This window comes from Atheta coriaria, unplaced genomic scaffold (assembly GCF_025399875.1).
Source record: "Atheta coriaria isolate IRGN ID8LTWV9N9 unplaced genomic scaffold, Caltech_Dcor_3.1 hic_scaffold_4_pilon, whole genome shotgun sequence".
Taxonomy (NCBI): domain Eukaryota; kingdom Metazoa; phylum Arthropoda; class Insecta; order Coleoptera; family Staphylinidae; genus Dalotia; species Dalotia coriaria.
In genome coordinates, this window is record NW_027045446.1 from 8291703 (window position 1) to 8318768 (window position 27066).

The 27066-nt window shown below is 39.0% G+C and overlaps 3 protein-coding genes across 4 annotated transcripts; 1 reads left to right on the forward strand and 2 right to left on the reverse strand.

Annotated features, from left to right (window-relative positions):
- Positions 1-384: 384 nt before the first annotated feature.
- ics (ras suppressor protein 1) lies at positions 385-2093 on the forward strand. Its single transcript, XM_065301688.1, has 5 exons — positions 385-703; positions 887-937; positions 996-1318; positions 1370-1614; positions 1672-2093. The coding sequence occupies exons 1-5, from the start codon at positions 556-558 to the stop codon at positions 1787-1789; spliced, it is 885 nt and encodes a 294-aa protein (XP_065157760.1). The 5' UTR covers positions 385-555; the 3' UTR covers positions 1790-2093.
- On the reverse strand, positions 2011-3989 carry LOC135791313 (zinc finger protein 350-like). Its single transcript, XM_065301686.1, is given in 5 exon segments — positions 2011-2461; positions 2514-3012; positions 3080-3421; positions 3483-3870; positions 3872-3989. Coding segments are annotated over 5 exon segments (1668 nt in total). The 5' UTR covers positions 3956-3989; the 3' UTR covers positions 2011-2106.
- Positions 3990-4633: 644 nt separating this feature from the next.
- On the reverse strand, positions 4634-26672 carry pb (homeobox proposcipedia). 2 transcript variants are annotated; one of them, XM_065301027.1, is made up of 3 exons: positions 25678-26672; positions 7597-7754; positions 4634-7538 (listed from the first exon to the last, which is right to left on the reverse strand). In XM_065301027.1, exons 1-3 carry the CDS (start codon positions 26051-26053, stop codon positions 5883-5885), a joined length of 2190 nt encoding a protein of 729 aa, XP_065157099.1. In that variant the 5' UTR covers positions 26054-26672; the 3' UTR covers positions 4634-5882. The 2 variants fall into 2 exon arrangements, with proteins under 2 accessions (XP_065157099.1, XP_065157101.1); XM_065301029.1 differs by having other exon boundaries at positions 7597-7739; positions 25678-26671.
- Between the last annotated feature and the right edge of the window lie 394 nt (positions 26673-27066).

Here is a 27066-nt window from a genome sequence, read left to right on the forward strand (position 1 = left end):
CAGTAACGAAGGAGAAAAGTGAGTGCATGCAGCGCCATCTAGGAGGAAGTTAGAGAGTTAGAATTAAGCAAGTGTAATTATTTACGCTCGTAAACACGATTTAAAGTTGCATTTTGCATGTTATTGTAAATTTAAGTATTAATTCTTCAATTATCTATTAAATAGAATACCAAATTCTAATCATTGTTGCCGTATTTAAAAGATTATGATGCAAATCATTTAAAAACGTTTAAACACTAAATTTAAATACTGCACATGCATTCTATTTGTGAACAAACCGAAAAATAAAAATAGATTTAGCATAAACTGAGATAAAATAAACATTTTGCTTCCGTCGTCCACCCCACCAGTAAAAACTGTTGCATTTCAGAAATAGCAGAAACGAGACCACAGAGAGTGGAAGCCGTGGGCAGCAGAAGCGATTATTGTGTAATTCCAAGCAGGTGTGCGTCAAGTACGGCCGTTTTGCGCGACTCTTGCAGCTAATATTAGTTGTGCGATTTTTAATTGCATACATATATCATACCTCTTTGAATCTAACCGAGTGCGCGCGCAATGAACGAAGCGCCAGTATCCTGTCTGCCAAACGCTTCGAAAATGTCGAAGGCAAAGAAAGTGATTGAAGAAGCCCGCGACACGCATAATCCCGAGGTGGATTTGGTCGACAAAGGTGTCAGCAGCTTCGATGAGCTACCTGGATTGCGTACGTATCACAAGCAAGCGTTGATAATTCTTGATTTGCCCAAATTTGGCCATTGAAGAGACGGCTGGTTTGCTGCTGTCTAACCTGGAAGTGGGTTGGGTCGCCAACCGCGGCAAATTCAAAAGTTTTCAACAAAATTTAAAAAAACTGCTAAACTAATAACAAATAAAACATGTTTTGCAGTGAATATGCAACACCTGACGAGAATAACACTCAGCCACAACAAGTTAAGAAGTTAGTATAAATATCCAGCCTTAATTTGATGAATTTAATAAATATTTTTTAAATATAGGTGTTCCTGCATCACTGGCAAATTTATTCAATCTGGAAATCTTGAACCTTTCAAACAATAACATTGAAGAGCTTCCAATGTCATTGTCATCTATGCCAAAGCTAAGAATTTTGAATTTATCACTGAATAAACTGTATGAATTGCCCAGGGGTTTTGGTGCATTCCCAATGCTTGAAGTATTGGACCTTACCTACAACAATTTAAAGGAAACTTCACTGCCAGGCAATTTCTTCATCATGGAAACTCTCAGGGCGTTATATCTGGGTGATAATGACTTTGAGTGCATTCCAGCAGAAATTAAAAACTTGAAAAACTTACAAATTGTGAGTAAATATTAAAAATTATTTCATTTGATGATAATATCGCTGTTTTAGTTGGTTTTGCGTGAAAACGACATCATTGAATTACCTAAAGAAGTCGGGGAATTACCACGCCTGCGCGAATTACACTTGCAAGGCAATCGTTTGACGATTCTTCCGCCTGAAATCGGTTCTCTGGATTACACCCAGAAGTCTGCGTTTAAATTCGAAGGCAATGATTGGGTACCTCCGATTGCCGATCAGTTGAAACTTGGCGTCTCTCATCTGCTGGATTTCCTTCGCAGTGAATCATACAGAGTGTAAGCGAAATTTTACTTATATGACAAAATTAATCATATTACCTATTTTTTTTATAGAATCTACAAGCGTTACATGGAGCATAAACCAACTCCACCTCCACCTTGTTGTGACAAAGCGAAGAAAACTAGTCGCGTGCGTCAATACCCACAAACTAAACCAAAAAGTGCCTTTTAATTAATTAATAAACGACTAACTTCCATAATGAGTAGAAGTATGACAAATTTTGCCAACTAAAATAATATAAACGAATATTAGCCATCAACTGCCTTCTAACACATAAATAATTTATATTTACTTAACTTTTTACTTAATAATATTTATACTAGCACTATTAAAACCCCGAATTTATATTTTGTATGAAGTACATAAAAATATTTACGATATATACACCGTAATCATATATACATTAAATATTTAATTTGTTGTATTTGTATTGAAAATATTTAAATATTTAAAATATTAATATTACAAAATTTCATATTTGGTTGATACTAGACTGTCTGTTGGTTACCTGTTGTGTTAACTATAACTGACGTAGTTGCGATGTTACCATCCGGCATCATGGATTTCTTGCTCGTGGTGTTCAGATTTGTATACTTATCAGGCAGCTTGAACTTGATGTTCTTGATTACTGCGTGTTGTTTATTGTCAAACGATGTTTCGTAATGCGGCGGAGCGTTAAACGGTGTAAGAATAGTCTGCTCAAAGACACTCGCACTTTCTTTGGTTATTTCCGAGTCATTTCTCGTATTAGTTGTTACAGTTGACGTGCGTTGTATATCACTCCTGGGTTTGAGGATTTTTTCGTAGATACTTACATGATCTGGTTTCGACTCGACAAAATCACTACGAAAATAATGTCAATATAAAACAATTTTAACTTTGTTTAGTAACTTACTTGTTAATTTTATAATCTCTCCTGAATGACAATGTTTTAAATGCAAGTTTTACTGGCACATGTACTGGTTGCACTGGATGAGACTTCACAACTGGAGTTACATCCTTTTGCAATGATTTATCAGGCATTGATGGAATAGTTTCCGTTTTGACTGTTTTAGTTATCGTAGGCGCTGGTGGCTGTGAAGTGATAACTTTGATTGCGTTCGGTGTATCTACACATTTGATAATTTGCGGTTTCTTTCCCGGATGAGTATTACGTGCGTGGCGATTCAGATTGTCTTTTCGTCTGAACGTCGAGGAACAAATACCGCATCGAAAACCTTTGCTCTCCGCGTGAATTAATTCATGGCGAGCTAAGTCTTTAAGGTGGACGAAGGCTTTGTGACATGTTGAACATTTATTAGGACGCGTTTTAGCGTGAACTCTGCGATGGAGAGTTAACGCCCATTTTAATTTGTAACGTTTTCCACATTGGTCACACATATGTGCTTTCTCACCTTAAATATAACGCCATTTTGTTTTGTTTTGCATCAAAATGGATTGTTTTGTATAGATTATACTTACTTGTATGCACAGCTAAATGTTTCTTTAAATTAGAAGAATGACTAAATCGTAAATCACACTCAGTGCATGCGTATGGTTTCTCTTTTTTATGAATCAAACAATGCGTTCGCAGATTTTCTTTAATTTTAAATGATTTACCACACTCCTGGCAAATAAACGGTCTGTTAGTGCCATGAGTAGAGCGATGCCTGTTTAGTTTACTGCGCTCTGAAAATGTTTTTCCGCATCCAGCTGCTGTACATTTATACGGTTTCAACTTTTGATGCGTTAATAAATGAGCGGTGTAGTGCGACTTTGCTATAAAACCCTGATTACAGATATCACAAACGTGCGGACGCTTCTCTACAATGAATTATTTATAATATAAGCAAATAATTCTAAGAAAAAACTACAATTTTCTTACCTCCATTACAATATTTATGATATTTCACTTTAGATTTCCCTGTAAAGCTTTTGTTGCAAAAGCTGCATGTATACAACTGTTTAACTGAATCGAAACTAATGTGCTGTACAGATAAAATTTTGCTTGTGGTTAATTTATTAGTTTTATTAAGGCCTGTTCCTTCTGGTTTGTCTGGTTCAGGCACATCTGGCACTTCTGCATCAAGCTGCTCCTGCTTGATTATAACTTTATTTAGTTTATCATCAACCTCATTGTCAGACTTTTTCTGGTAGGTAATGACTGCTGTATGGCAATCAATTTGAGCATGAAGTGGAGTGTGGTCTGGAAATTCCAAGGAGCATTGCTTACAGAAGTCTTCATCGTTTAGAAGGCACAGCCTGCATTTTTTTATGCCCACAATTGTCTTGTACTAAACGAGTCGGTCCATTCGAGAGTGTGCCCGCACACTGTGGACATGTTTCTTGACTATCCATTGATATGGAATTAAATTGATTGCTCTGCAAACATATTCCTAGAAAGAACGGAATAAAACAAAAGTTGTTATTAAAACATCAGAGGTTATGTATTTACATACAAATAAATTATCTTATTTGTAGTAACTTACTCCATTCTTTCAAGTTTTATAGTGTAAACTATTGTTTTTAACTGTACATAATATTTTAAAATATATATTAGGACTAAGTACTATCACTACATTTATTTATTTTTTTTAGAGATAAAACACAACACTAGAATTTTGTTTTTGTTACTCTATGCAACCAAATATACTTACAAGATGTAAATGTAGCCGTACAACAGTATTTCAAATCTGCACAAGCGCAGTTCTAATATAAACTGATAATTGTTGATAAATTTACCAATATACAATATTAAAAGAACAGCAATGAATTAAAATATGCGTTTTATGAATCTCACGGAGGACGTATCACGGGGATCACAAGTATGAAGGGTAGAAACAGCAGGATGACTCACTCACTCAAGTCGCACGGTAATTCATCAATGTCAGACACCTTATTTTCCAATATGAACGTAATACTTGGAACGATTTGGACATCTTCCTCCCTTATACTTCAGCCAACTCAAACTCACCCTCTCAAAACGCATAAGATGTCTACTTAGGCGCTTTAAACATAAATAAATCACAAATAGCATTCGCAATCGAATAAGTATTTATATAATAGAAATAGTACAATAACGCAATTTCATCATGTAATCTTATAATCATAATTACAAATTACAATCAAATTACACAATAGTAATAAAAATAAATTTAACTAACACATTATCATCGCATCCGACTCGTCCCCATCAATAATAATGCAATATGTATGTATAAAGGAGAATCAATAAAAAGTGTGTTCATTTCATTATTCAATAAGAGCGATATTATTACAATTCTTGGAATTAATAATATTAATAATGTTATCATCGTATAATCAATTAATTAAAATCTTACATTACTTATTCATTTATATAATCAATGTTACCAATATCATGTTCATATACATTTAGTATTTTGTTTTATTCATGCCTTGATGCGAATTATGCGACAACGTGTTTGTTGTTCATCTGAAGAAAAACAACCACTCATTGCAAATCATATGTACGCACAACATATTTAATTATGTACAGTGGAACAACAACAAATATTCAATTAGATAACTTATTCATTGATTAGTATCGAATTTTGTGTGTAGGTGGCGGTGTCATCGTGTGTGTTGAATAATATGTATACAGGGTGTTCGTAGTGTAAATGTGGCAAGTGTTTATTTAAAAATGATGCATTTGTTTAGCACTTTGAAAGTGAAATTAACATTATTGCAATGCATAAACATTGCTTTCATTTATTTTTAGAGTTTAGTTATGATTCAATTATTATAGAATAGAATTCGATTGAATTGAATTGAAGTGGTGCTTGGTTTTGTTTTGCAATACGTTGGTGAATTGGTGACGTGAATATGTTACAATGAAATAATATGTACAAATGTTTAACTGTTGCTTTTTGCATGTTTATATAATCTTACTATTTATTCTGAAGTGTTTTATGTTTAAATTTAGCTTTGGTGATTTCTTTCTGTTTGTTATTTAATCATTTTAGTTTAGATTCCAAATGTTTCGATTGTCTACGGATTAAAAGTGTTGTTCTGTTCATCTATTTAAGTATATCAATTAGATTTATATCACTTTGAGTTCATGTTGAATGCTTGCAATGAATAAATCTATTCATGTGTCCAAGATAATTAATATCACTTTAGTAATTAATTAGCTATGCACTACGAGTGTTTAAAGTCGCCTCCCGGATGAATCTCTGACTCTGACTGATTGTAACGCTATTTTACAGAATCCATGTTGAATTTTTTACATTTGTTTAGAACTTAGTGTTTAGTAATTGCACTCAAATCAAATCTGATAGTATTCAGGCGTGTAGTCATTTGCTAGGTTGCTAAGAAAGTTGAAATCCGACGAACTGTTACTGTTTTCGCCCGGAGTCTGCTGTGGATGACCTTGGGGTTCACCTCCAGCGTAGAACTGATGAAAAGAATTGTAATTATCGCTGGAATCTGTCTGTACACTAGTTGGTGGTGTCATAATAGCAGACGCCATTGCTTGCGCAGCGTTTTGACTTTGATTAGGACTGTACATATCCGCCGGGTTACTGGCGGCAGCACTGATGTATCCCGAAGGATCCGCTGGTGTAGTCTGGGTTGCATTATAAGCAGCGCTGTCATAGTAGATCTTCCCGGAAGCAGCACCTGCATTATGCTGCATCATTGCATGGTCGTTGTTGTAGTAGGCAGCTTCGTGATGTGCAACTGGAGCGGCAGGAGCCGCGGGTGTAGGATGTGAAGTTGCATGTGTACCCATATGTGGGGTCATCTCATTGGTCACACCAGCATCATTCGAATACATCGCACCTGGATAACCATAATTGTACTCCTGGTATTGTGCATTGTAAGGGTTGTTATTATGTAACGATTGTTGATAACCCTCATGGGTTTTGTTGTAGTAGTAATGCTGTTGGGATTGATAGGGACTTTGATAGGATTGTCGCCGGCGGTTGGTAGCTGTCACCGTGGTGTTGTTAGGATGGTGACCTGAAGCAAGTTGGCTATGACCAGTTGCTAGCCGGTTGGAATAATCTGCTTCAGCGTAGACATCTTGATTATTCTGATATTGTTGCAAGTACTGCGCTTTGCGATCAGCTGCTGTTCGGTAATCGCCCATTGCGTAATTCTGATAGTGATTGTTTTGCGCTGCAGCGCCGGTTCCACGCGCAGCGAATGCTGGAATGTTTGATCCGTTAGGTCCATTAGGTACAGAGACATTGGGTACGTTCGGTTGGACATTTTGTATTGTAACTGTTGCGGAAGCAATTGCCGTGGCTGTGGTAGGTGAAGACCTCTGAAGATGCGGATACATCATACTACCACCAAGGGCACTAGAAGTGTTACCCAAAGGACTCTGCATTTGATTGTTAATAACAACTTTGTTTCCTTTGACCTGATCCATGGGACCATCCTTCATACTATTCGGAGATATTTTCGTTAAAACTGTCTTCCGGCTATGTTGGTCTAATCGATCTATAGAATTTGGAGAATTCCGTCTTGCTTCTAGTTTAATATTGATATTACTGCTACCTCCAATTGAGTTCTTTTTGTTTACACGTGGCGAGGAATGTGCAGCCGTGTCCTCGTTAGACCTGCTATCTTCCTCCATCATTTTATCAAAGGATCCACTTGATGCAACACTGCTAGCGCCGTTGCTGTTGTTATTGAAACTGGTGTTGTTGTTAGTAGCACTGGGGGTGTTGTTGTTATTCCCTCGGTTGGAGCCTAAATCAGGGACGTCTTCATGGTTAGTACCACAGAGTGCCGCTGTGGGCATCTCGCAACCTTGACAACTCTTTTTCGCCAACTCATCGTCGAGATATTTTTCGGACATTTTACTCTTGCCTCCTTCACTGGTTACGGAATCTTTATCATCGCCATCTTCACCGGATTTACCAACACTTTGTCGTTTGTGTTTCATACGACGATTTTGGAACCAAACTTTAACCTAGAATTTAAACAAGGTTAGAATCTACGTCTAATTTTTTATAATATTTAATAATTACTTGTCTTTCAGTGAGATCCAACGAAGCAGCAATTTCAATCCTCCTTGGTCGACATAAATATTTGTTGAAGTGGAACTCTTTCTCCAGTTCCAGAAGCTGGGTGTTGGTGTAGGCTGTCCTCAGACGTCTAGGGAGGCCGTTTTCTGCAAGGCGATTATCTGCATGTTCATTAGGTTCAATCTTGACTTGATTTTCAACATTCAACTACTTCAAAACTCAATTTTGGATCACAAATCTAGACGTTAAACGACGAGATCTAATTATAAACAGTTACAACTCTAGGTCCATCATTAAGTGCGTTGACAAAGTGCGAGAAACATGCATCGGAACGCTGGAAATATGGCAGAACGCGCTGGAGACATGAGAAACAAGGATTGACGTGACACGAGACGCGCGGGACAGCAGCGCGAAAAAAACGCAAACGACCCCGAAAACGACCCTTCCACGGCGCGCCGAGAAAAACTCTAATTAATCATTCTTAAGTTACATCTCGTTCTTTTCCGCGTTGCTTCTTTTTCATCGCGTGCTTTCCTTTTTTTGCGCGTTTCATTTCTGTTCTTTAATACGCACCGCGTGGCGGATTCCCGTCTCGTTTTTTTTTCTCTTCCAAGTCTTCTTTCATTCACTACCCTGCGATACGACGTGTGTTTGTTCTTTCGCTTCAAGACGCGCGCGCGTTTCTTTGAAATATTTTTTCGAAACTTTTTCAAAGTGGATTTTAAGACTTTTTTGATATTGCGATAGGATTTTATTTTTACATTGTGTTCACGGTGGCCGACAGATTTTTTCCAGATGAATTTCATAAATGTGCATCGTAGTAGATTCATTTATTATTTCATTCATGTCAATCCGTTCCGCGCGCGCATCTCAGTCGGTCACCATTCGGACAAATTACCATTTATAATCGTTTTGTAGATACCTGTTTCGCGTTGCCATCCGCTACTAATAAATGCTATCTGTCGTCGCCGCATTCAACTCCACCCGACAGGTCCATCACGCATGCACGGCTTTATGTAAATCGTGCGGCCAGTGATTAAATACTATTCAGGTGTGTGCATTCTGCGCCACGTATTGTGGACTGCCCTGAATGACGATTCAATTTTGTAAAGGATTAACCGTCGGGTATCTCCACCGCACCACGCATACACACAGTTCACTTGTTTCGTATCGCCGCGTAATGAATTCCTCTTCTAATTCGTTGCATTCGTGTGCGGCCACGGGCACGACTCACGCCGAGTGTTAAATTTTTATTTACTCCGCAGTCGCAGATAACTTTCTTCACTGAATCTGGATTTCTTTACAGCTTTCGCATATTTTTTACGTCCTCGTAATGCCGCATAAGAGTTTCGGAATTATCTCGAAGCTCATTTATTCCGCGGCGTGCCCACAAAAAAAAAACCGGCAACGACGACCAAGAATCGAGAATCGTTCCAAGCGCGAAAAACGAAAACTTTTCCAAGACATTACCATACCGCAATGTCGCATGCCACGCTATACCTATACTTATACCTCCAGCAAAGTAGAAACAAGTTGCTTCTTGCAGTTCTTGTCGAATTGCTCCTGCAAGCCGGGTCGAGGACTGAGAATGGAGGAGCGGAGAGTATCGCAGATAAGAGCCGCGCTTGAAAAACGCAAAAACACTAAGATGTATGCAAGGGGAGCGAAATACGAAGAGAAAAAGTGGTAAAAAACGAAGACGGTTTTTGCAAGTCAACTTGACGGTCCCAAGAAAAACAAATTCTTTGATACCTAATTTGAATATGTGTTATTTTTGATTTTCAGAACCTTAAAAAACGAAAAAATCGTAAAAAATGTAAAAATGTTGATTTTTTATTTTCATGGTTCTGATTCAACTGCAGATTTTATTTTAACTGCACGCGAGTAATATTTCTTTTGTGGAGTGTTTCGGTTGTTGGCGTGCGCGTTATTGCGGTTTTTTGCGTGGCCTGCTGCTGCTGTTCCTGCTCGGAATAGCTTTTAATTCAGCAAACTCGTCGCTGGCGGGCGCGTCTTAAGCGAACGCATAAAAACGACACATACATTTTAAATTTTGCCCCCCGTGCTGGCGACGCACACCCCCTTGGAATAAATCTTTTCGCAGATTTCGCGTCGCGCTCAGTCGTTAGTGGGGTATCGCGGCTTCCCCTATTTAAACGAAATCTTAACTACGCAATACATCTCCCAACTAAGTTATCAACTGCAAACTGCAACCACAAAATTTTTTTTACTGAAAAAGTAAAAACACATTTTTTTTACCACCGCGGATGAAATAGTTATATACCTACATAGGATATATAAAAGTATAGGTCGTATAATTGGAAAACGCGCCCAGTTCACAATTTCGAAGGTTTCGCCCCCGTTGAAGGGATGAAACGCTTGCGTTGCTCGAGGCCCCACATTCGCATCGAGTGATTGACGTGCGCCTCATCAGTATTCCGCGCTCGTGATTGGACAGACGTAGCTGTCAATCAAAAAGTGTTCGGTGTGTGCGTGTCGACTACCCCTAAGCGTTGAGTCGGTGTGCGTGAGGGTGTGTGTGTGCACTCCGCCCGATTCCGGTCGGCATCAGCTTGAGCGCTCGAGTTTGACGACTGCCATGGAGTTCGACGTGGGGTGGTGGCTGCCGCCCGTTCTCCCGTCCCCCGAAATGCAACGCACACATATACGCGCACGTAATGCCGGGGATGAAAACCGTGCGGCCGAATATAAGCAAAGCGCATGCATATTAAAAATGTAAAAATTCCGCTCGACGTATCGCCGTATTGAAAATACTAAATAAAACTTGCGTGGTTTACGCGGCGGGTGAGCGGAGGGGTGAGGGGGAATGTGCGGCATGTGGGTGGGATTCGTTCACCCCGAATGCTATTGAGGTTTTGTGATGAATTTCCATTTTTAAATATTCCAGCTTTATTGCGAGGCATGGAAAATGGGAAAAATGCAACAAAATTGCAATTTCCAGAAAAATACAGAATCTAAAGCTCAATTCACAAACTAAACAATTCAGAAAGTTTTTACAAAGTGGTAAAAATCTATTTTAATGAAAAAAACATTAAATTTTATTTAAAAAAATTTTTTTTGGACGTTATTGTCATGTGTAACTTTTGAGGTTAGTTGAGGTTAAATTTAGTGTGGTTGAGTTTATCATGTGTAAAAAAGTCAATGTTCCATTTCAATAAATTCGACGCAACCGCACAAAAATATCCAATTTGAAATTATCTCAGAATGACTATGACTTTGTGCGGAAATGAGGATTGAGTGAAAAGGCGCACGCCGGCTTAGCAGTGCGCGCCGTGCGAAAGGAAAAATGGAAATATTTTTCTCCTCCCGACCGCAGCAGGAAGAAAGCGGGAGAGCGGAATATGAATGCGCCAACGGACGGACGATTGAAAGTGGAACGGAATAAATGAAGGCAAAAAAAAAGGAGGAAGCGCAGCCGCCGCCGCCGTCCGCATCTCGTGTTACCAGCATATTATGCGAGGGGGAGAAAATTCAATTCACATTTTAAACGATTTTTAAAACCTCGCCGAGTTTAAGCAACTCTCTCCATTAGAATCAGGGCTTTTCAACGTTTTCCAAACATTTTTCAAAAAATGACGCCATAATTTTTATAAATAACCAAAATATTTAAGTCTTCCGATTTGCATGGAAGAGAAACCAGGCCACAAAAAGGAAATATACCTACATCCATGTCGGTTTGTTTTTGCTTCCGCGTCCGAAAACCACCAAAACCTCAAATCTCGGACCCCATTTCAGGCAATCCTATCCGGCGTGCGATATTGCCACCCGAATCGAGGTTGTCGAGTCCGGACAGTTGGTCATTCTATTAGCATGTCGGCTTGGCCCGATCTAGATGACCGTTCTTGCCCCCCTATGCCCGACGACAAGTGGCCACCTTTTCGGCGGATGTCCCCATTGTCTATAAAGGACGCCCATCTGCGGAAGTCCACGTACGCGGTGGTGGTCTTTTCCTTTCCTGCACGGTCTTCGCCAAGCACATTAACATCCCTCACACGCTCCGGGACTCTTATCTCGCCGGCTGGACGACAACATTCGCCGCTCCCAGCAAATAACCGAGCTCATATAGCGAAGAAAAACTTCGGAGGGCAAAAACCCACCACCCGAACTTTGGGGAGTTCAAAGATAACCTTATATATGTATGAAACTCGTCCCTTCCGCATGCGAGCGTCCACTGGGACACTGAGGAAAAAAGGTGTAAATTGTCTATGTAGCATTTAATGTCATAATAATAGGAAACGAGGCAAAACGAAAACAAGGGCAATTGAATGTAACCACTTTATCTGGGAACTCTCTCAACCAGATATTGTGCCGCGGGATAAGAAAAGCTCAGGGCTGCGTTGTAGTTAGTTAAGTGAAGTGGAAAGTGCGCGTTTCGATTGTCAATTGTTTTAAAAACCCCTCGCTCAATGAGCATTTACCCTATTATGTGGTGTCTTTTGTAATGAAGCGTCTTTACAGTCGTTTGCATTAGCATTCAAGATAATCTGAGGAGAACCCTTTTAAAAAAGAACTCCACAAATTTTTTTTTATAAAAAAATTGAGGTTATGTATTGTTAAATTACGAATTTGTGTTGGATGTGGTAGCAAATCGCCTATAAACGGTTTGACACGTCGTAAAACTATTATTTTAGTGCTGCGATTCCAGTTTACGAGCCACCTGATGTTGCCGCTCGTAAAATTCGCACCCGAAACGTTCATATTTTATGGCAAACATGCCTTTTCATAATTACAACCCTCGCAGGCTATAATCACGTGCGTAAAATGATCCCATAAACCATCACTGATCAATTTCCATCATAACCTTAATTTATAACCTCTACATAACCTCAATTTTTAGCCTTAAAGTTTACAAAGTAATTTAAGCTTATTTACTCATGTTTTTTTCTGTTTGGTTGTTCTTTGACAACCTAGAGGGTTGGGTTGAAAGGGTTGACGCTCGCCCTCGTAAATCCTTAAAGCAAACAAACGCCACGAGTGCACACACCGCTTGTCAAGTCAGAGCACCTCTTGCGGTAGGAGGCGCGCAAGTGTCTCTTCTCTATTCACTCTTCCCTCACAACAGCAGCAGCAGCAGGAGATAGTGTTGTAACTGCCAGACACTGTGCTTCGTTCATATTTTAACCGCTCAACCGCAACAGGATAACAGGATCAGCACGCACCGCAAGCGATGGGATTACGCGGTGTGCGGTTTTAATTAAAACTAATACCAAACTAATATGAACTCATCTTAACGCAATTAATCAAAATTTCGATTCTGGGTGAATATCTGATTTTTAGTTTTCGAAGATTTCTGCTGATTTGTGTACGTCTCGTCTGGTTGCTGACGAAATCATCCTCGTACATGCATAAAATATCGATCATAGGTTCTGGCCGGCTGCCGTTAATATCCTTGTCTTGCTAATGCGGCCGTCACTTCCCTTGGAGATGCGACTGCCGATACGACACCCCGCGATGAGCAGGACGATGGCTTTTTTGGCGCGACGATGTTGCGGAAGACACGGAACTGCACACCGCGGCTGGGGAAAAAGCTCTGACGTAGGATGACTTGCATATAACACACTTGGCAGACGCGTCGACTATTAATAATTCTATCATCTCTTTCAGCACAGTCGCGCGCGGAGGGCGAAATTTTGCAGTTTGCACAACGTCATCGTCACGCGTGTTCTCGTGTTCGATACGTTTCGCTATCATCACTTTTAGTTTTTCAAAGTCATCACACAATTTTTATCAAAGTTTTAAATCGGTGCATTTTATTAATTTTTGCGTTGTACGACTGGTTGCGGAATAGTACATCTTGTTTATGGTGATGTTGGAAAGATCTTGTTACAGATTTTTCTGCACATTGCGTACGATCATCAGTCTTCCACCCTGGGCACACGAAAATCATCGCCTGGCTTCGGATAGTAAGTAGTCTACTTACAAGGACGACAAACGACATGCGAGAGAACGTCGAGGGGTAAGCGGCCGTGACTGCCACCCGCGCAGCCTACGATTTCTCATACACGCCGCGATTTGGCACATCCTTCGCCAGACGCCGTCTCGGATATATTTTTTCACTCCGCGTGGAATTCCGACACGCTGGCAAACAAGCCAACGGTACTCGTTGATCGTGGTGCGTTGATAGTGGTGGCTATGGAGACGATGAGAAAGCGCAAAAAGTGACATCTGACATCGCATCCATCGGCAACATCGGCAACAGCCGTGCCACTGCAGAGCGCATTCAACTAAGGGAAACAAGACCCTGCTTGCTTTTTTCGTCATTTTTTGGGAAGGAAACCAAGAAATGAAGGAAAGAATAAATGGACAGTTTTTTTTTTCTGTGTGTAAAGATGGTAAGAAATGTAGAAAACACAAAAAATTACGCCGTTTGACTAAAAATTTGTTTTCTGTGTAATTTTTTACTCGGCGAGTTTGCCGGCTGATTGTGAATTATAAATCTAGCGGTTTGCAGTTCGCAGGCAAAGCGAAGAACATAAAAATGACATTCCGCACAGACCGCGGCCACAGCGGCCTTTTCCTCGCTTCTTGCGCTGCAGCGCCGAGCTTCTTTAACTTAACGGAACGTTGCGTTTGGAATTATTGCCGTTCCCATAATCAGCACAAGTCATTAAGTTTCTTCACTGTTTATTCATAAATTCTTGCTTGATTTCTACCACTGCTACTGTATGAGTGTTCAGCTTTTAACTCAAAAGCTGAAAACTTTATTTAAATTCAAAAATTTATATAAAGCAATGAATATTTTTCGAATTAAGATTGTGCTGGATGTGGATATACTTTAAATTGTCCTGCTCCCCATTAAAAAGCGTCCCTATTTGCTCTAGCTTCCTGTTCCAGCCTGCTTTTATTTTTTCCCTACCGGATTAGTGGGTGGCAAAGTTTTTAGTGGAAGAATATGCAAAGAATTATTATCCAAAAAGGAGGGTGATGGGTAATTAACTGCAATATTTTTCGGCGGCGCCCCGAGTGAAATTTCGGCCCGCAGAGTAAGAAAACTCGCGAGTCGTTTGGCGCGTCGCAGAAGGAAATGTCAGCGAGCCAATAAAAACTCATGGAACATCAACTCTGGTGGACCTGCTTCTGTTTTGTTTTTCGGTTTTTGTTTTGTTTTACTCTTACTATTTATGCAAGACGGAAGAGGAACATTTAAGCATACGCTTGCGTTTAGTGTGCATGTAAGCGTTACCGCGAAAATTTATTGCCTTCTTAGTTATAATGCTCGGGTTCACCCTCAGCAAGTTAGCTGTGAGAGCGGACCTGCGGAGAGGACTTGATTTAGATTTTAAAGCCATTGGTGAAGGTTTTGTCTCGCAGGAGAAATTAAAAGTTGCACTTAAAGGTCGCATTAGCATTAGAAATATTTAAAATTGCATAATAATTAATGTTCCATGCAATATATTGACACTTTTTTTTCTATATTTTTGCAAATTCAGTTTTAATTTTTATGATAAACTAGAGTGTTTAATAAAAATGTTATTCGTTTCTACTGTCTTGTTCTAGACATAGTATTTGTTAATTCTATCAATAAGATTCGTAATTTTAATTAAAGAAATTAATAATATAAAGAATTACTATTAATGCACTGCAGCGCGCCATCTCGGATTCAACTATTTAACTACGATATAACTATGATTGAATGCCAATGTCAACTTTTATCCTATAGAAAAGTGCTGTCTATAGGGTTTTCCCGGAAATTATTCGTATTTTTCTTGCCGTAAAAACCATCTTTGGACTTTAACAAACATTTAAAAAAAGAATTGGTCAAATTGGTCAAGGCGTTGTTGAGTTATGCGCTTACCAACAGATTTTGCGATAAACTTTTATATTATAGATTGAAATATGTTTACTTATTTTACATTGCACTGTTGCTAGATTTCTAAAATCAGCTGTCAAAAGATGATACACAATATTGTCTTTTATATCAGGCAACATAAACTCTTATACCAAACAAAGTATTTTTATAAGATAAAAAATAGAAATCAATTCTTTTAGTTTCTTTACACTTTAATATTTTTTTCGGTGCTTGACGTTAGTTCTTATTTTTATCCATAATTAATTTTTTTAATCAGTAAAATATGAACGTTACGCCTACAATTCCAAAGTTGCTGGTTATGTTGGCAGGAGGTTACGTGGCCAAAACGTGTTTCACTGCCGTTTCGACGTTGCCAGTTTTTCTACATCTACTCAACAGCAAGAATTGTTTGTTGCGACCGAAACGTAACGAACGTAACGCGCATTTTCGGTCCGGGTTGTTGTTTTTTTCGTTTGGTAATGTCGTTTTCGCATGCCTTCGGACATTAAGCCGAACGCCGCCGACACCAGCAAACACCGACAAACACACTCGAGCACGAATTATCCGAACACGAAGGCCCCACGAAAAACGCTCGCTGCCGGTATTCTGAATTCGTGGCACAGGCGAGGTTGCATGTGTCGTGTGTCCCGAATTTCGTTTCTATATCTTACGTTTGCGTCCTGCGATTGGTGGTGTGCTAGCACGTTTTTGTTTTCGTCTTTATGCGGAAATATCGAATTAACCCTACAAGTATTCCAATACTAAGCATAGGCAACCAAAATAACATTTCTTTTTGAATATAGCATAGTTTTGGTATTTTAGGGTTAAGTTTGCGTTACTATCGTGCCGGCTTCTCATGACTTGATCCAAGTTTTCGAAGGAGTTACCAACGCACGAAACTTCCAACAGTAACAAGAAAATAATACCAAGTTGAACATAAAAATTGCTACATTTGAAGAATTAAAATGTTTCTTTTTTCTGTTTTTACCCATACACCAAATTGTAATTATCATAGTTTTAATTCATACTTTGTACTTGTATTATTCCGATTAGAATATTATCGTGGCACGTAGATAAATTATGATTTCAAATTTAATACTCACTTTTGTAGCCGGCAATTATCATTATTAACATGTAAGATATTCCTGTCAGTTGCCGGCGTCGTCGCGAGTATTTCGTAAGTCTACGCTATAGTTTTCTTGGCGTCGTCGTCCGAGTTACGTTCTTTTTTTAATTAGCGTAATTGTAGCACGTAACGTCGAACACAACGTGTTACGTTCAGCTGCACTCGGATAAAAGCATGCATAACTATTCATTATCTACGAGAGAATAAAGACAAACGGAGCGGTGGCTCGAGGTGTGCTTAGGTTACTAAACAAACGGTGTCATAATTTCTTAAGAAGCACTCATATCTTATCAGTATCACCAGCATACTCATACAGCGTATCTTGTTTCACCTGGAGACACATTATACAATGACATAAAAAAATTATTAATTTGTGTCACAATATTCAAGCTTTGAGATGCGGTACAAGTATCGAACACAAATTTTGAAAGTAATTTTAGTTTTGTTTCACTTTTTAACTCATTTGGGCCAGGCTTAAACAGAAAGTAAAATCAATACTTACTAATTATTGGCTGTTAGAATTTTTAAAAACATAATTAGCACGCTTGTAATTAAAACGTAGTCTTGTTATTTGTGTTTTTGTTTTTTTGTTTAACATTATTGATTGCAGATTTCACTGTCCGAGTATGAAAACTAAATAAATTAAATTATTTATTGTGCATATATTTATTATTTTCTAGGTTTTGTCCGCGACTTCGTCCCGGTAGTGTTTAATACAAAAGGAATTCGGTTTTACTTCTTGTTCTAGACATAGTATGGGTCAATTCTATCAATAAGATTCGAAATTTTATTTTAAAGAAATTAATTATATAAAGAATTGCAATAATGCACTTCATCTCGGATTTAACTATTTAACTAGAACTATGATCGAATCTCAATGCCAACTTTTATCCTATAGAAAAAGGCTGTCTTTAGGGTTTTCCCGGCAATTATTCTAATTTTTCTCGCCGTAAAAACCATCCTTGGACTGTAACGAACATCTTAAAAAAGAATTGGCCAAATTGGTTTAGGCGTTGTTGAGTTACCAACAGATTTTGCGATTCATTTTTATATTATAGATGTTTTTGTTACTAGAATTGAATATTATTTAACTCATCAAAGCTGCAGCAATAAATACAGAAGAATCGCAGTATAAAAACACGAAAAAGATTAATAGTTGACGATAAATTCTCGTCTTGCGTTTTGACTTGATTTTTATCAAATAAAACACGTTTTATTTTATGCAACTAAAAATTTATTATTAAATAAAAACATTTTTTAGTTTTTCAGTAATATTTACTATGTTTTGATTAATAAACAACTATTATTGTTTGCACTTAACAAACCACAATGATAAGCAAGTATACGAAAGCTACGTGTTCATCAACATGTCAATTTGTATTACTTTATTACGTTTTTATTCACTTTATCCATTTTTTGGTTGTACATACTTTCCTTTCATGTAGCTTGTAGGTACTTGTTACCAAAGTTGATCGTACAATTCGGATCGCACGTTTCACTTTTTATTTTCGGCTTTTGACGCATTTTAGTTTTATACTTTTTTTGTTTATGAGTCGTGCTTTTCTAATGATTGCGATGTTATTCAGTTATTCAACTAGCAAAAAGTTCAAAATTATTAAGTAAGTAGTTAAATATTTAACACGCATGTTATGTATTGATACGTTACACAAAATATAATTAATATAGGCCTATAAATTATTATTTTTTAGAGCACAGGCGAAAAACGAAACAATTTTGTTTTGTTTTGTTGAATTCAATTTTTTCTTTCGTTTTTTTTTATGTGCGTAGTTTGTTGTTTAGTGAGTATGGACGTGTAATTTTATGGTATTTTGAAGCGTGGCGTCCTTTTTAGTAATATAATTGCGGAGGAATTCAAGTTTTGTCGTTTTTATAACTGTTTTTCTATAAATTGTTGGGTTTTGTTGGTTTTTGTCGTTCCGGCGTTTGGTTTCGAAACTATACCAGTATAAAATTATTTATAATATACATTTTGTAATTTTAATATCAGCAAAATAACAACGATAAAATCTTTATTATTTTAACTAAAAAAATCAATTTTGGCAATAAAAATAGGTTAATATTCGACATTCATTAACCTAACTTTAAAAAAAAACATAAAATATCGCAATAAATTTGTTGTAAAACCCATAAAATCAACGTGCAAAACGCGCTGGTTCAGAGGTGAGCATTGTGCGTTCGGCTGCGTTGCATGGAAACAGAATAAAAGAACAAATGAAAATCGTGCGCGAGCACGGCGGCCATGTTCGGCGTTGCGTTGCCGGAGACATATAATTTAATTCAAACACGCCTCGCGCCCGCGGACGCGTATCATACGTGGATAAAAAAGAACCGAGAGCGCACCGGACCAACCATCCGAAGAGCCAGCGACCAACCAACCGACTACAATACAATTTATACAATAATAACACGTTGATAACAACGCGCGCGCCCGCAACACAACGCAACCAGCGTGGAAACGCTCACAACTGAAACAAAAACCCAACCAACACACACACACCCGCCGCATGCATACGAATGAAGAATACGAAGAAGAAGAAAAAAAGACATGGCTGCAATGGTATACGAGTACTATAGTTGTAGCATGGTAACATTGGTAACCAGGACTATACCGTTCTGACCACTGGCTTCGATGACGGGCAATCGTATACAATACACGAATAACATATTAGATTGCAGTGCACGCTCACTGAGTTCCCGCGCCGTGTGTTTGTTTTTCAACATTTTGTGTGTTTTGTACACGTTTCTACGATTGTTGCTACTCCTACATGCAGGAGATGTACAACACAGATAAATAAGGAAATACCGGTGGCGGTGGATAGGAAGGTACTACGAACCACGCTTTGTTGGCGGCGTGGAATATAATTTTATGAAATTGTAAATGTACACGCCGATGGATAGCACTGATAGAAGAGATGGAAATGCTCGATATGACAGGAATACGAGTGGGTGTACTATTGTCTATGTTTACTTTGTATGCGTATATTCATCATACATGAACCTAGTCAACAGTCAGCAATCAAATTTTTGTTTGAAGAGAACAATTTTTCACTTCGGACAACAAAATTAATTGGAATTCTTTGAATATTTATAGGCAACACATTTCACATTTTCAAAGTTATATTGGTTGCCTATAACAATGCAAGCAATGACACCGAGTGTGTCTTATTTTAGGTTAATTTAATTTTAGTTTATCTTGTGTTGTACTCGTATAAACCATTTCTAACAACCTTGGCGTTCAAGGTTCATCATAATGTTTAATAATTTTTCATCCGCCGCGTTTGTTTCTGCCGACGATAATTAAGTCCAAAGCCATACGGGCTATTATTCAATTTTTTTCTTCTCGAATGCACGATTAAAATGTCGAAATAAACGCAAGTAACCAAAACTACTCATAAATATCTTGTTTCTATTTTTTATTTTATTTCACACAATAAAGTTTAATAAAAATTAAAAACGGACCTCGCTTGTGCTCGTTATGAATTGTCGTAGAGTCGTATCGCGATGTAACTTAAAGACAATTAGTTGAAGCCTTATTCATCATTTGTCATTCGCCTTTCATTGTGTGTTTGTGCGCGCCAGTCAGTTATTGATGTCACTTTATTTCATCCGTTTGCATTTCGCCATTGAAATGCGTCGCCGGCCGACGGCAAAGAGTTGCAACTGAATAAATGTAATGTGTCGCTGCGTGTATTCAATGTTTCAATGGCTGAATGGATTACTTTTGGTTTGCTGAATGTGTCCAGTGTGTGGTGTATTCGTATTCAATTTCGGTACAGGCCTGTTGCTTCATTGACACCAGAGTGAATTAATCTCATATTGTTGTATTGTAGAAAAATTACTCAATAATAAGTAACAAGTAATAAATATCAGATTAAACTACACCTACAGGTTCAATAGCATTCAAATTAAAAAGGATTGATAAATAAATTGGTAGTAAGTGGTTAATTTTTTAATTGCAGAAGTAAATTAATCATTAACTATCCGCAGAACTCCTTTTTTTTATGATTTTTTGATGAATTTTTTTGAATTTCTGGCTTTCTTGTTATTAAAACTGTTTCAATTTCTACAATATCCAATAAAATGTGTTCAGAATCTTTTAAGTATTGTTTAATTCACTTTTCGCCAGTTTTTAGAGTCCAAATTTTAGGTTATAACTCCGTTTTACGTCATAAAACTGATCAAATATTGCGGTGTTGCCATTGTTGAAGCTAGTTTTATTGGCAACACCGCATAAAGTACAAAACTCTATTTTTATCCTACAATATACCAATTTCAAAAATCAATTTTTTTGTTTCATATTACAATCTAATAATATATTTTTGATCTCAAATTGTTTTTTAAACACATTTGAACAAACTTTTTATTTTCCTGAATAAACTATGTAACTATGCAACTATGCAACGATTTGTTCAAGATGCAAATCACAATGTGCTTGTTTTGAAGTATTCCGATGACAACGCAAGATACTGTGCTATTAAATCGTTAATTATTGTTGCAAATGCGCTGTAAATACAAACGCATGTGAGAAAAACGCATTTACGCCAGTTGCAAGTGTTTAAAACGTTTTGCATGCATTCACCGCGCCAATTAGCGTCAAACAACGACCTGAACGCTGAGAATATATTCCAACCAACATAACAACATTTTTTCCTATTTCTATCAACCGGTTTGCATTCTATTTATATCCAACTACACAATCACATCCAACATTGTCAATTGTCACTGTAAAAGGTAAAACATAACTAGAAATGTAAGCAAGAAGGAAGAGGAAATGTGAGTCTTCCTGTTCCATCACAACCTGCAACCTGCAACTTTTGAAGATGAGAAATAGAAGTAGGTATGACACATTAGGAAAAAATGTAATAGCAAGTTTAATGCTTTTTCCTGTTTAGCCGAAGTAAATTATATCCTAGGTCATGACTAAAATAACTATGTACGTGCGATGCAAAACATTTTTGTGGAAATTTGAAAGTTTGGATATTCTCCGCAAGTATTTGTTGTTGTGCCGCGGCGTGGCGTACACGTCAGCCGACGAGATGCACCCGAAAGAGACTCATAATAGCGCCCGGCAGTCACTCAGAATGATTAATGGATTAGCGTTGCGGCGGGCCCCCTTGTATACTTGCCGTCGAACGACCTCGACGGCATCGACGCCGACGCCAAAAACTTGGACGGAAAATGCACGCCACTGGAACATCTCATCTGCGAGAGAGTAAAAGTGTCAAATCGTGAAATTTAACCAGCAGTGTGCAAACCACAACAATTTTACATAAATTTTATTTTTTGTGTTACTTTTAAGCAAAGAAAAATTATAAAAATTATTTGACAGGTAATGTTGTGCTTAGATATGTTGAATATGTTGGATGGACGGATGTTTGCTTCGTCTCTGCGCACACTGCACACGGCTGTCTCTCCCTTTAATTAATCCGAACGGGGGGAAACCGTCATAAATCAATCTGTAGCCGCAAGGTGACGGCGTCATCATATCGACATCATTGACCTGCCCTTCGGAGTAAACTTTTTTCCTCAACGCTGCTCCCAGGCTCCGAGTTGACGTGAGCACGATGTTGCGACATTTCGTCGACAGACGCTTCGACCAACGCAAGGATTATTAATTTATTAATTAAAATATTACACCAGAAGACACACAACATGCTACGAGAATTCCATCGAGAATATTATTTTATACAGTTAGGCAACACACCAGGCGCATCCACCATCTTCTAATTTTTATTGTTCTGGTTTATTTTTCGTTTAAGTTTCGCTTGTGAGTAAAAATTAATCGTCGTGCAGCGCACAAAGAGGCGTGCTGAATAAAACGTGCACGGTTTGAAGACGCGTGTTCTGGGTATCGAGCGAGAGTAACTAATTGAGCAATAAGTTACCTGCGGATGAGTTTCGAATAGGGCGCAACTCAAGACCGAGATAAATTTCGTGTGATTTTTCAACGTGCATACGCAATCGCTCAAATCATTCGTGTTCAACATGCTTTTAAAAACCCAACCACGTATATTCTAATTCTAAGTGAATTTTGAGGTTGTTTTAATTTAATCTTGATTTTTTGGTGTGAAAAAAATCATTTTTGAAACGATGTCCTGTTCACATGATTTATATTATAATTTTATTCATGCCGCGCGTAAAATTTCAAGTTGAACATACCGTTATGCTAACACAAAAAAAACTAAATTAAAAAATAAAAGAATTACGCTATGCGCACGAATGAAAAATGAAAAAGATGCATTCCCACGACATCTGTCCGTCTGATGTGCGCGCCTATACCTAGTCGACGTAATTAACTCTTATAATAATAATAAAAGTTGAGACGCTGAAACAAAACGAAAAACAGCCGTTGCGGGTCTTTTTATATTAAATATAAAAATGGAATAAGACTTGATTCTCATGTAAAGTTGTCATCAAGCAAACCTAGTAGTACAGAAGACTGAAAAACACAATGATAATTTTTGGGAAATCCTCATGGCGAACGATTAAGATATTGTTCTTTTCTTCTATGACTTAGTAGTCACACAGAATGAATAAAAATGTATGTGCTTTAATGAAATATCTCGCGAACAAAACGAAACAACATTCCGTTGTAACCAGTGTGATTCTCAGCTTGAGATAAAACAGAAATCTGCAAAGAATTGTGAAATACAGTAGTCACTTTGTTTAAATTTTTATTTTTTTATTTTTTTATGCTGCAAAATTGAATTAAAATGTAATTATTTTCTATAATCCACAATAAAACACAGCATTATGTAAGCGCTGGAAATAATTTTTGAAGAAACACGAACGTTTAGAAACATTACTTCAAACAAATTACTGAAGACCAAGTCACGATTCGAAGGCATTAAGGTTTCGGTACGAAATCGAGCCGTAGACGATCAATCAATGCATCGACCGCCCGCCCCTCAAAAGAAAAACCGAACGCGCGTAACGGGGCGCCCATTGTAAATAATTACACGCCAATATAACGAATTTTATACCTGAACGAGCGCGCACAATGGAATTACACACATGTGTAATATCAGCGCAGAACAATGAAAAATCGCTGGGTAAACTGAGCGGATTAAGAAAATTCAAAAACACATTTTCTTTCGATTAATATTCACGCGTATAATAACAAACAAACCCGTTGAGTTATTTAATCAATTGATGACAATCGAAATGATTTATCACTACAATGACAGATTTGAATCATTTATCCGTCTACGACTGGACAACTGGAGTAGTTATTAACTGATTTAGTGAGTGGCGGTGTTTTCGGTTGAATTCAGTTTGCAAAGCACGTCGATGGTACGCACGTTTGCGCCCCCGACAGATTATTATACGACACAGTGGAGTTAGCACTGTTTGCACATGTAAGAGCATCACTTCTCCGCGTTTTATGTGTGCTGTGGGGACACATTCCGATAAACTCGCGCCCCGCCGCGTCCACACACGTCCACCCCGGGTCGGAATCCACAGGTCTTCGCACAACCCATTGAGCGCATTGCATTCAAACCACTTCGGATCAGATTTATTCCTTTCCCGGCAACTTGTTGTGTCCGCTATATTTCTTTTACGAGGGAGACTGTGTTAACATATGCTTTTTGCATCGCTACAATCTGTTGCCAATTGATTTATGAATTTTACTTCAAAACAAAAAAAAATATATTTAAAAATTTTAAAGATAAATATTTTAATAAAAATGGGTCTCAGATCACGTGTGAGTAGCTTGATGATGTCGCAATCGACGTTTACATACGCTAACACGGTGTTCACAGCACGCTGGCGCAGCAGGAGTGAACAGCAGGGTGTCCCCGAACTCGTGCCGACGGCACGTCGGTGAATTATTGCCCGCCGACGATTCTTAAGCGATGACTGCAACCCTCACACTACTTTTACGTTTACAGTGTCTTAACTTGCACCAGAGATCTTCTAATCTAACGATGCTAACTTCTAATAGAATTACGGTTTGTTAACGCGCGGCAACTCGGCGGTATCTGATACAATTAACGTCAAGAATTAACTCAAACTAATCGTATGGTAAAAAGCCGCCACAACTGCTTCAAATTGATAGATAGAGAAATTGCCAAGTTAAGACATCAATTAAATGCTCCAATGGAATTTTGGTAAGGTGATATACAAATTGTTTTAACCAGTTACTGAGTAATGTTGTAATTGTAGTCGTAAGCCACAATTAATCGTAGTTTTAGAACCGTCGAAATGTTTGCATGTTTCCGCAGAGAACCCAGATCGGTGGGAAGTGATGAAGGGGTGAAGATGAGGGTGGAGTGATGGAGTTGATGAAGCGCGATCTCGAGATACCAAAGGATATAAATGTAGTGGTACAGGGTGAGCCACAAATTTACCGAAAAGTTAAATGACTTTATTTAGCTTTATCGTGCGAGTTAAAACACGAAATACACAAAATTAGGATGAAAATTTTGGTCGTTTTACGAGCGCGCCAATGAGTCGAGAGTAACTGCACCGGCAGGAGCAAGGAGCGCGGACCCCTCTCGAGTTGCGCGAAATTTATTATCGCTTTTTATGACTTGATAAGTGCGGTCTTTAACAGCGATTATTTTATGTCAGAATTTATCAATTTGTGCACGCTGGGATTCTCTTTACCTTTGGAGATATTTGAAATTTTTTAACTTCGCCAATTTCGTGTTTTTCTAATTTTTATTTTGTTGGCGCAGCGCCAAGGTCTGACGGTTTTGAGAAGGCTCGGTGGCACGGAGTAATTTAATGAAAAAGAAGAAAAAAACAACTCAGGATAATACGCGATGCGTGCAGCGGTGTCACCGCCTCCTTTCCTTCTCGGTGCGCTCGGCCTGGTCGCCAGTCGTCGATAAATGTTGAACAGGCACGAAATTATCGAAGGCAGCGCTTCGTGTTTTCATGCTTCGCGATGCCGTTGTTGCACGATGGATGCGGCATTGTCATCGCATGATAGAGCGCAGTAAACTTTTAATGTCCTTTGCAATCGTATTATACTCGTCAGGTATTATACTCGCCCAGAAGACATTTTCAAGAAAATATCGGATTTAAATTTGTATCAAAAAGAGAACATTCTGAGTCTCCTAGAGTTGTAACCATTTCTAAGTCTAAATTTTGTGTTTTTAAGGGGAGTTTGGGTGCTTACCTTGTTGACTATTCTTCCTAGTAGTTTTCTTCTCCTTCATCCACGGATACTCAGGCACATTAACGCCGGGCGAGCCAAGCCCATGCGGTACATCCATAGGATAACCGGCGGGTGGCGTATGCTGCGGACTCATAGCCGCATGCTGAAGATCAGCCCCGGCGGAAGCTAGATGTGGCAGCGCCGTCATGAATTCGGCCATCGACGGCTGGCTGTTGATGAAGCCCGTTTCATTGCAACCGTCCAGTGGATGGGCGGCCGGATGGGGCGCGCCGGTGGCCGACAGCCAGAAGCCGCCGCCGGCCACCGGACCATCAGGCGTCGTCGAACGCGTCTTGACCACAACGAAGTCGTCCTCCTCCAAGTGTCCGGCTGGCATCCGGACGGCGTTCACCGACACCACACTCCCTTAACGCACGAAAAAATGACGGCTACAATCCGCACAACCGTCACGAGAACATTTAAATGTATCAACTGTAAGTTGGAGAATAATCCATCAATCTCTTAGAATCTTTTAATTTCAAAGATTTCAACCTAGGTTGAAGTATTTTATGATGATGGTGATGAACACACTTTGTTGGAATTCGGAGTTTCGCGAGTTGATTTTGACAGTTTCACAGTGCGATTCGGTCGTTCGCGTCACTAACTAAAGAAAGGGTTGGCCGTCCAGCGTGATATCCGCAACGCGCACGTCCAGAGTCAACCCGCCAACAACCTGCCATGTAACTCGCGAGGGTCCCGTAGTTGTCAATCCATAAGCACAGTAAAATCGCACTAAAAATTCAATTGTATCACACTGATCAAGTTCACTTTCCATGCAATTTCACAGCTTGGGCTTCTCTGGCGTCCCGAAACACGTCGCGCGTGAGGAGCACCCGACACCAGGACGAGACGTCGACGACGTGCGCCAGAAATAGGAAACGATTGTTACGTGCAAGTCGGTTGGTAGTTACTGTTCGGAACGGCCGCGTTGTTTTTGTTTCTTTCCCATTGAAGAGGATGATGGCCGGTCACGTGAGCGCACCGCTCGCTCCAATGACGGTCACACGCCGCTCCGGCGCAGAGGCGGTGGGAAGGCACCGGAGGCGGAACCCGAGTCGGCGCGGCGCACCAAACGGGCGGCCCAAACTTCGCTTCTTCCTCTCCGCGGCCCGCGGCCCGACCGGTCGCGCGCAGTAATTATAATGCCCACGAAACCCACACCGCTGCTTCAACTCCGGTGGATGGATTTCGAAAAATATGGAAAACTATGCGGGTCTCTTTTCAATTTGCGCACGGTGCTCGCATGTCGGAACGCGGGTTTGCTCCTCGTCGCACTTGTGTGATTTTGATCAAGAATTTATTTTATCGAGGATACGTGTGTGCTCGTTGCCAACGACGACCGCGCAAACT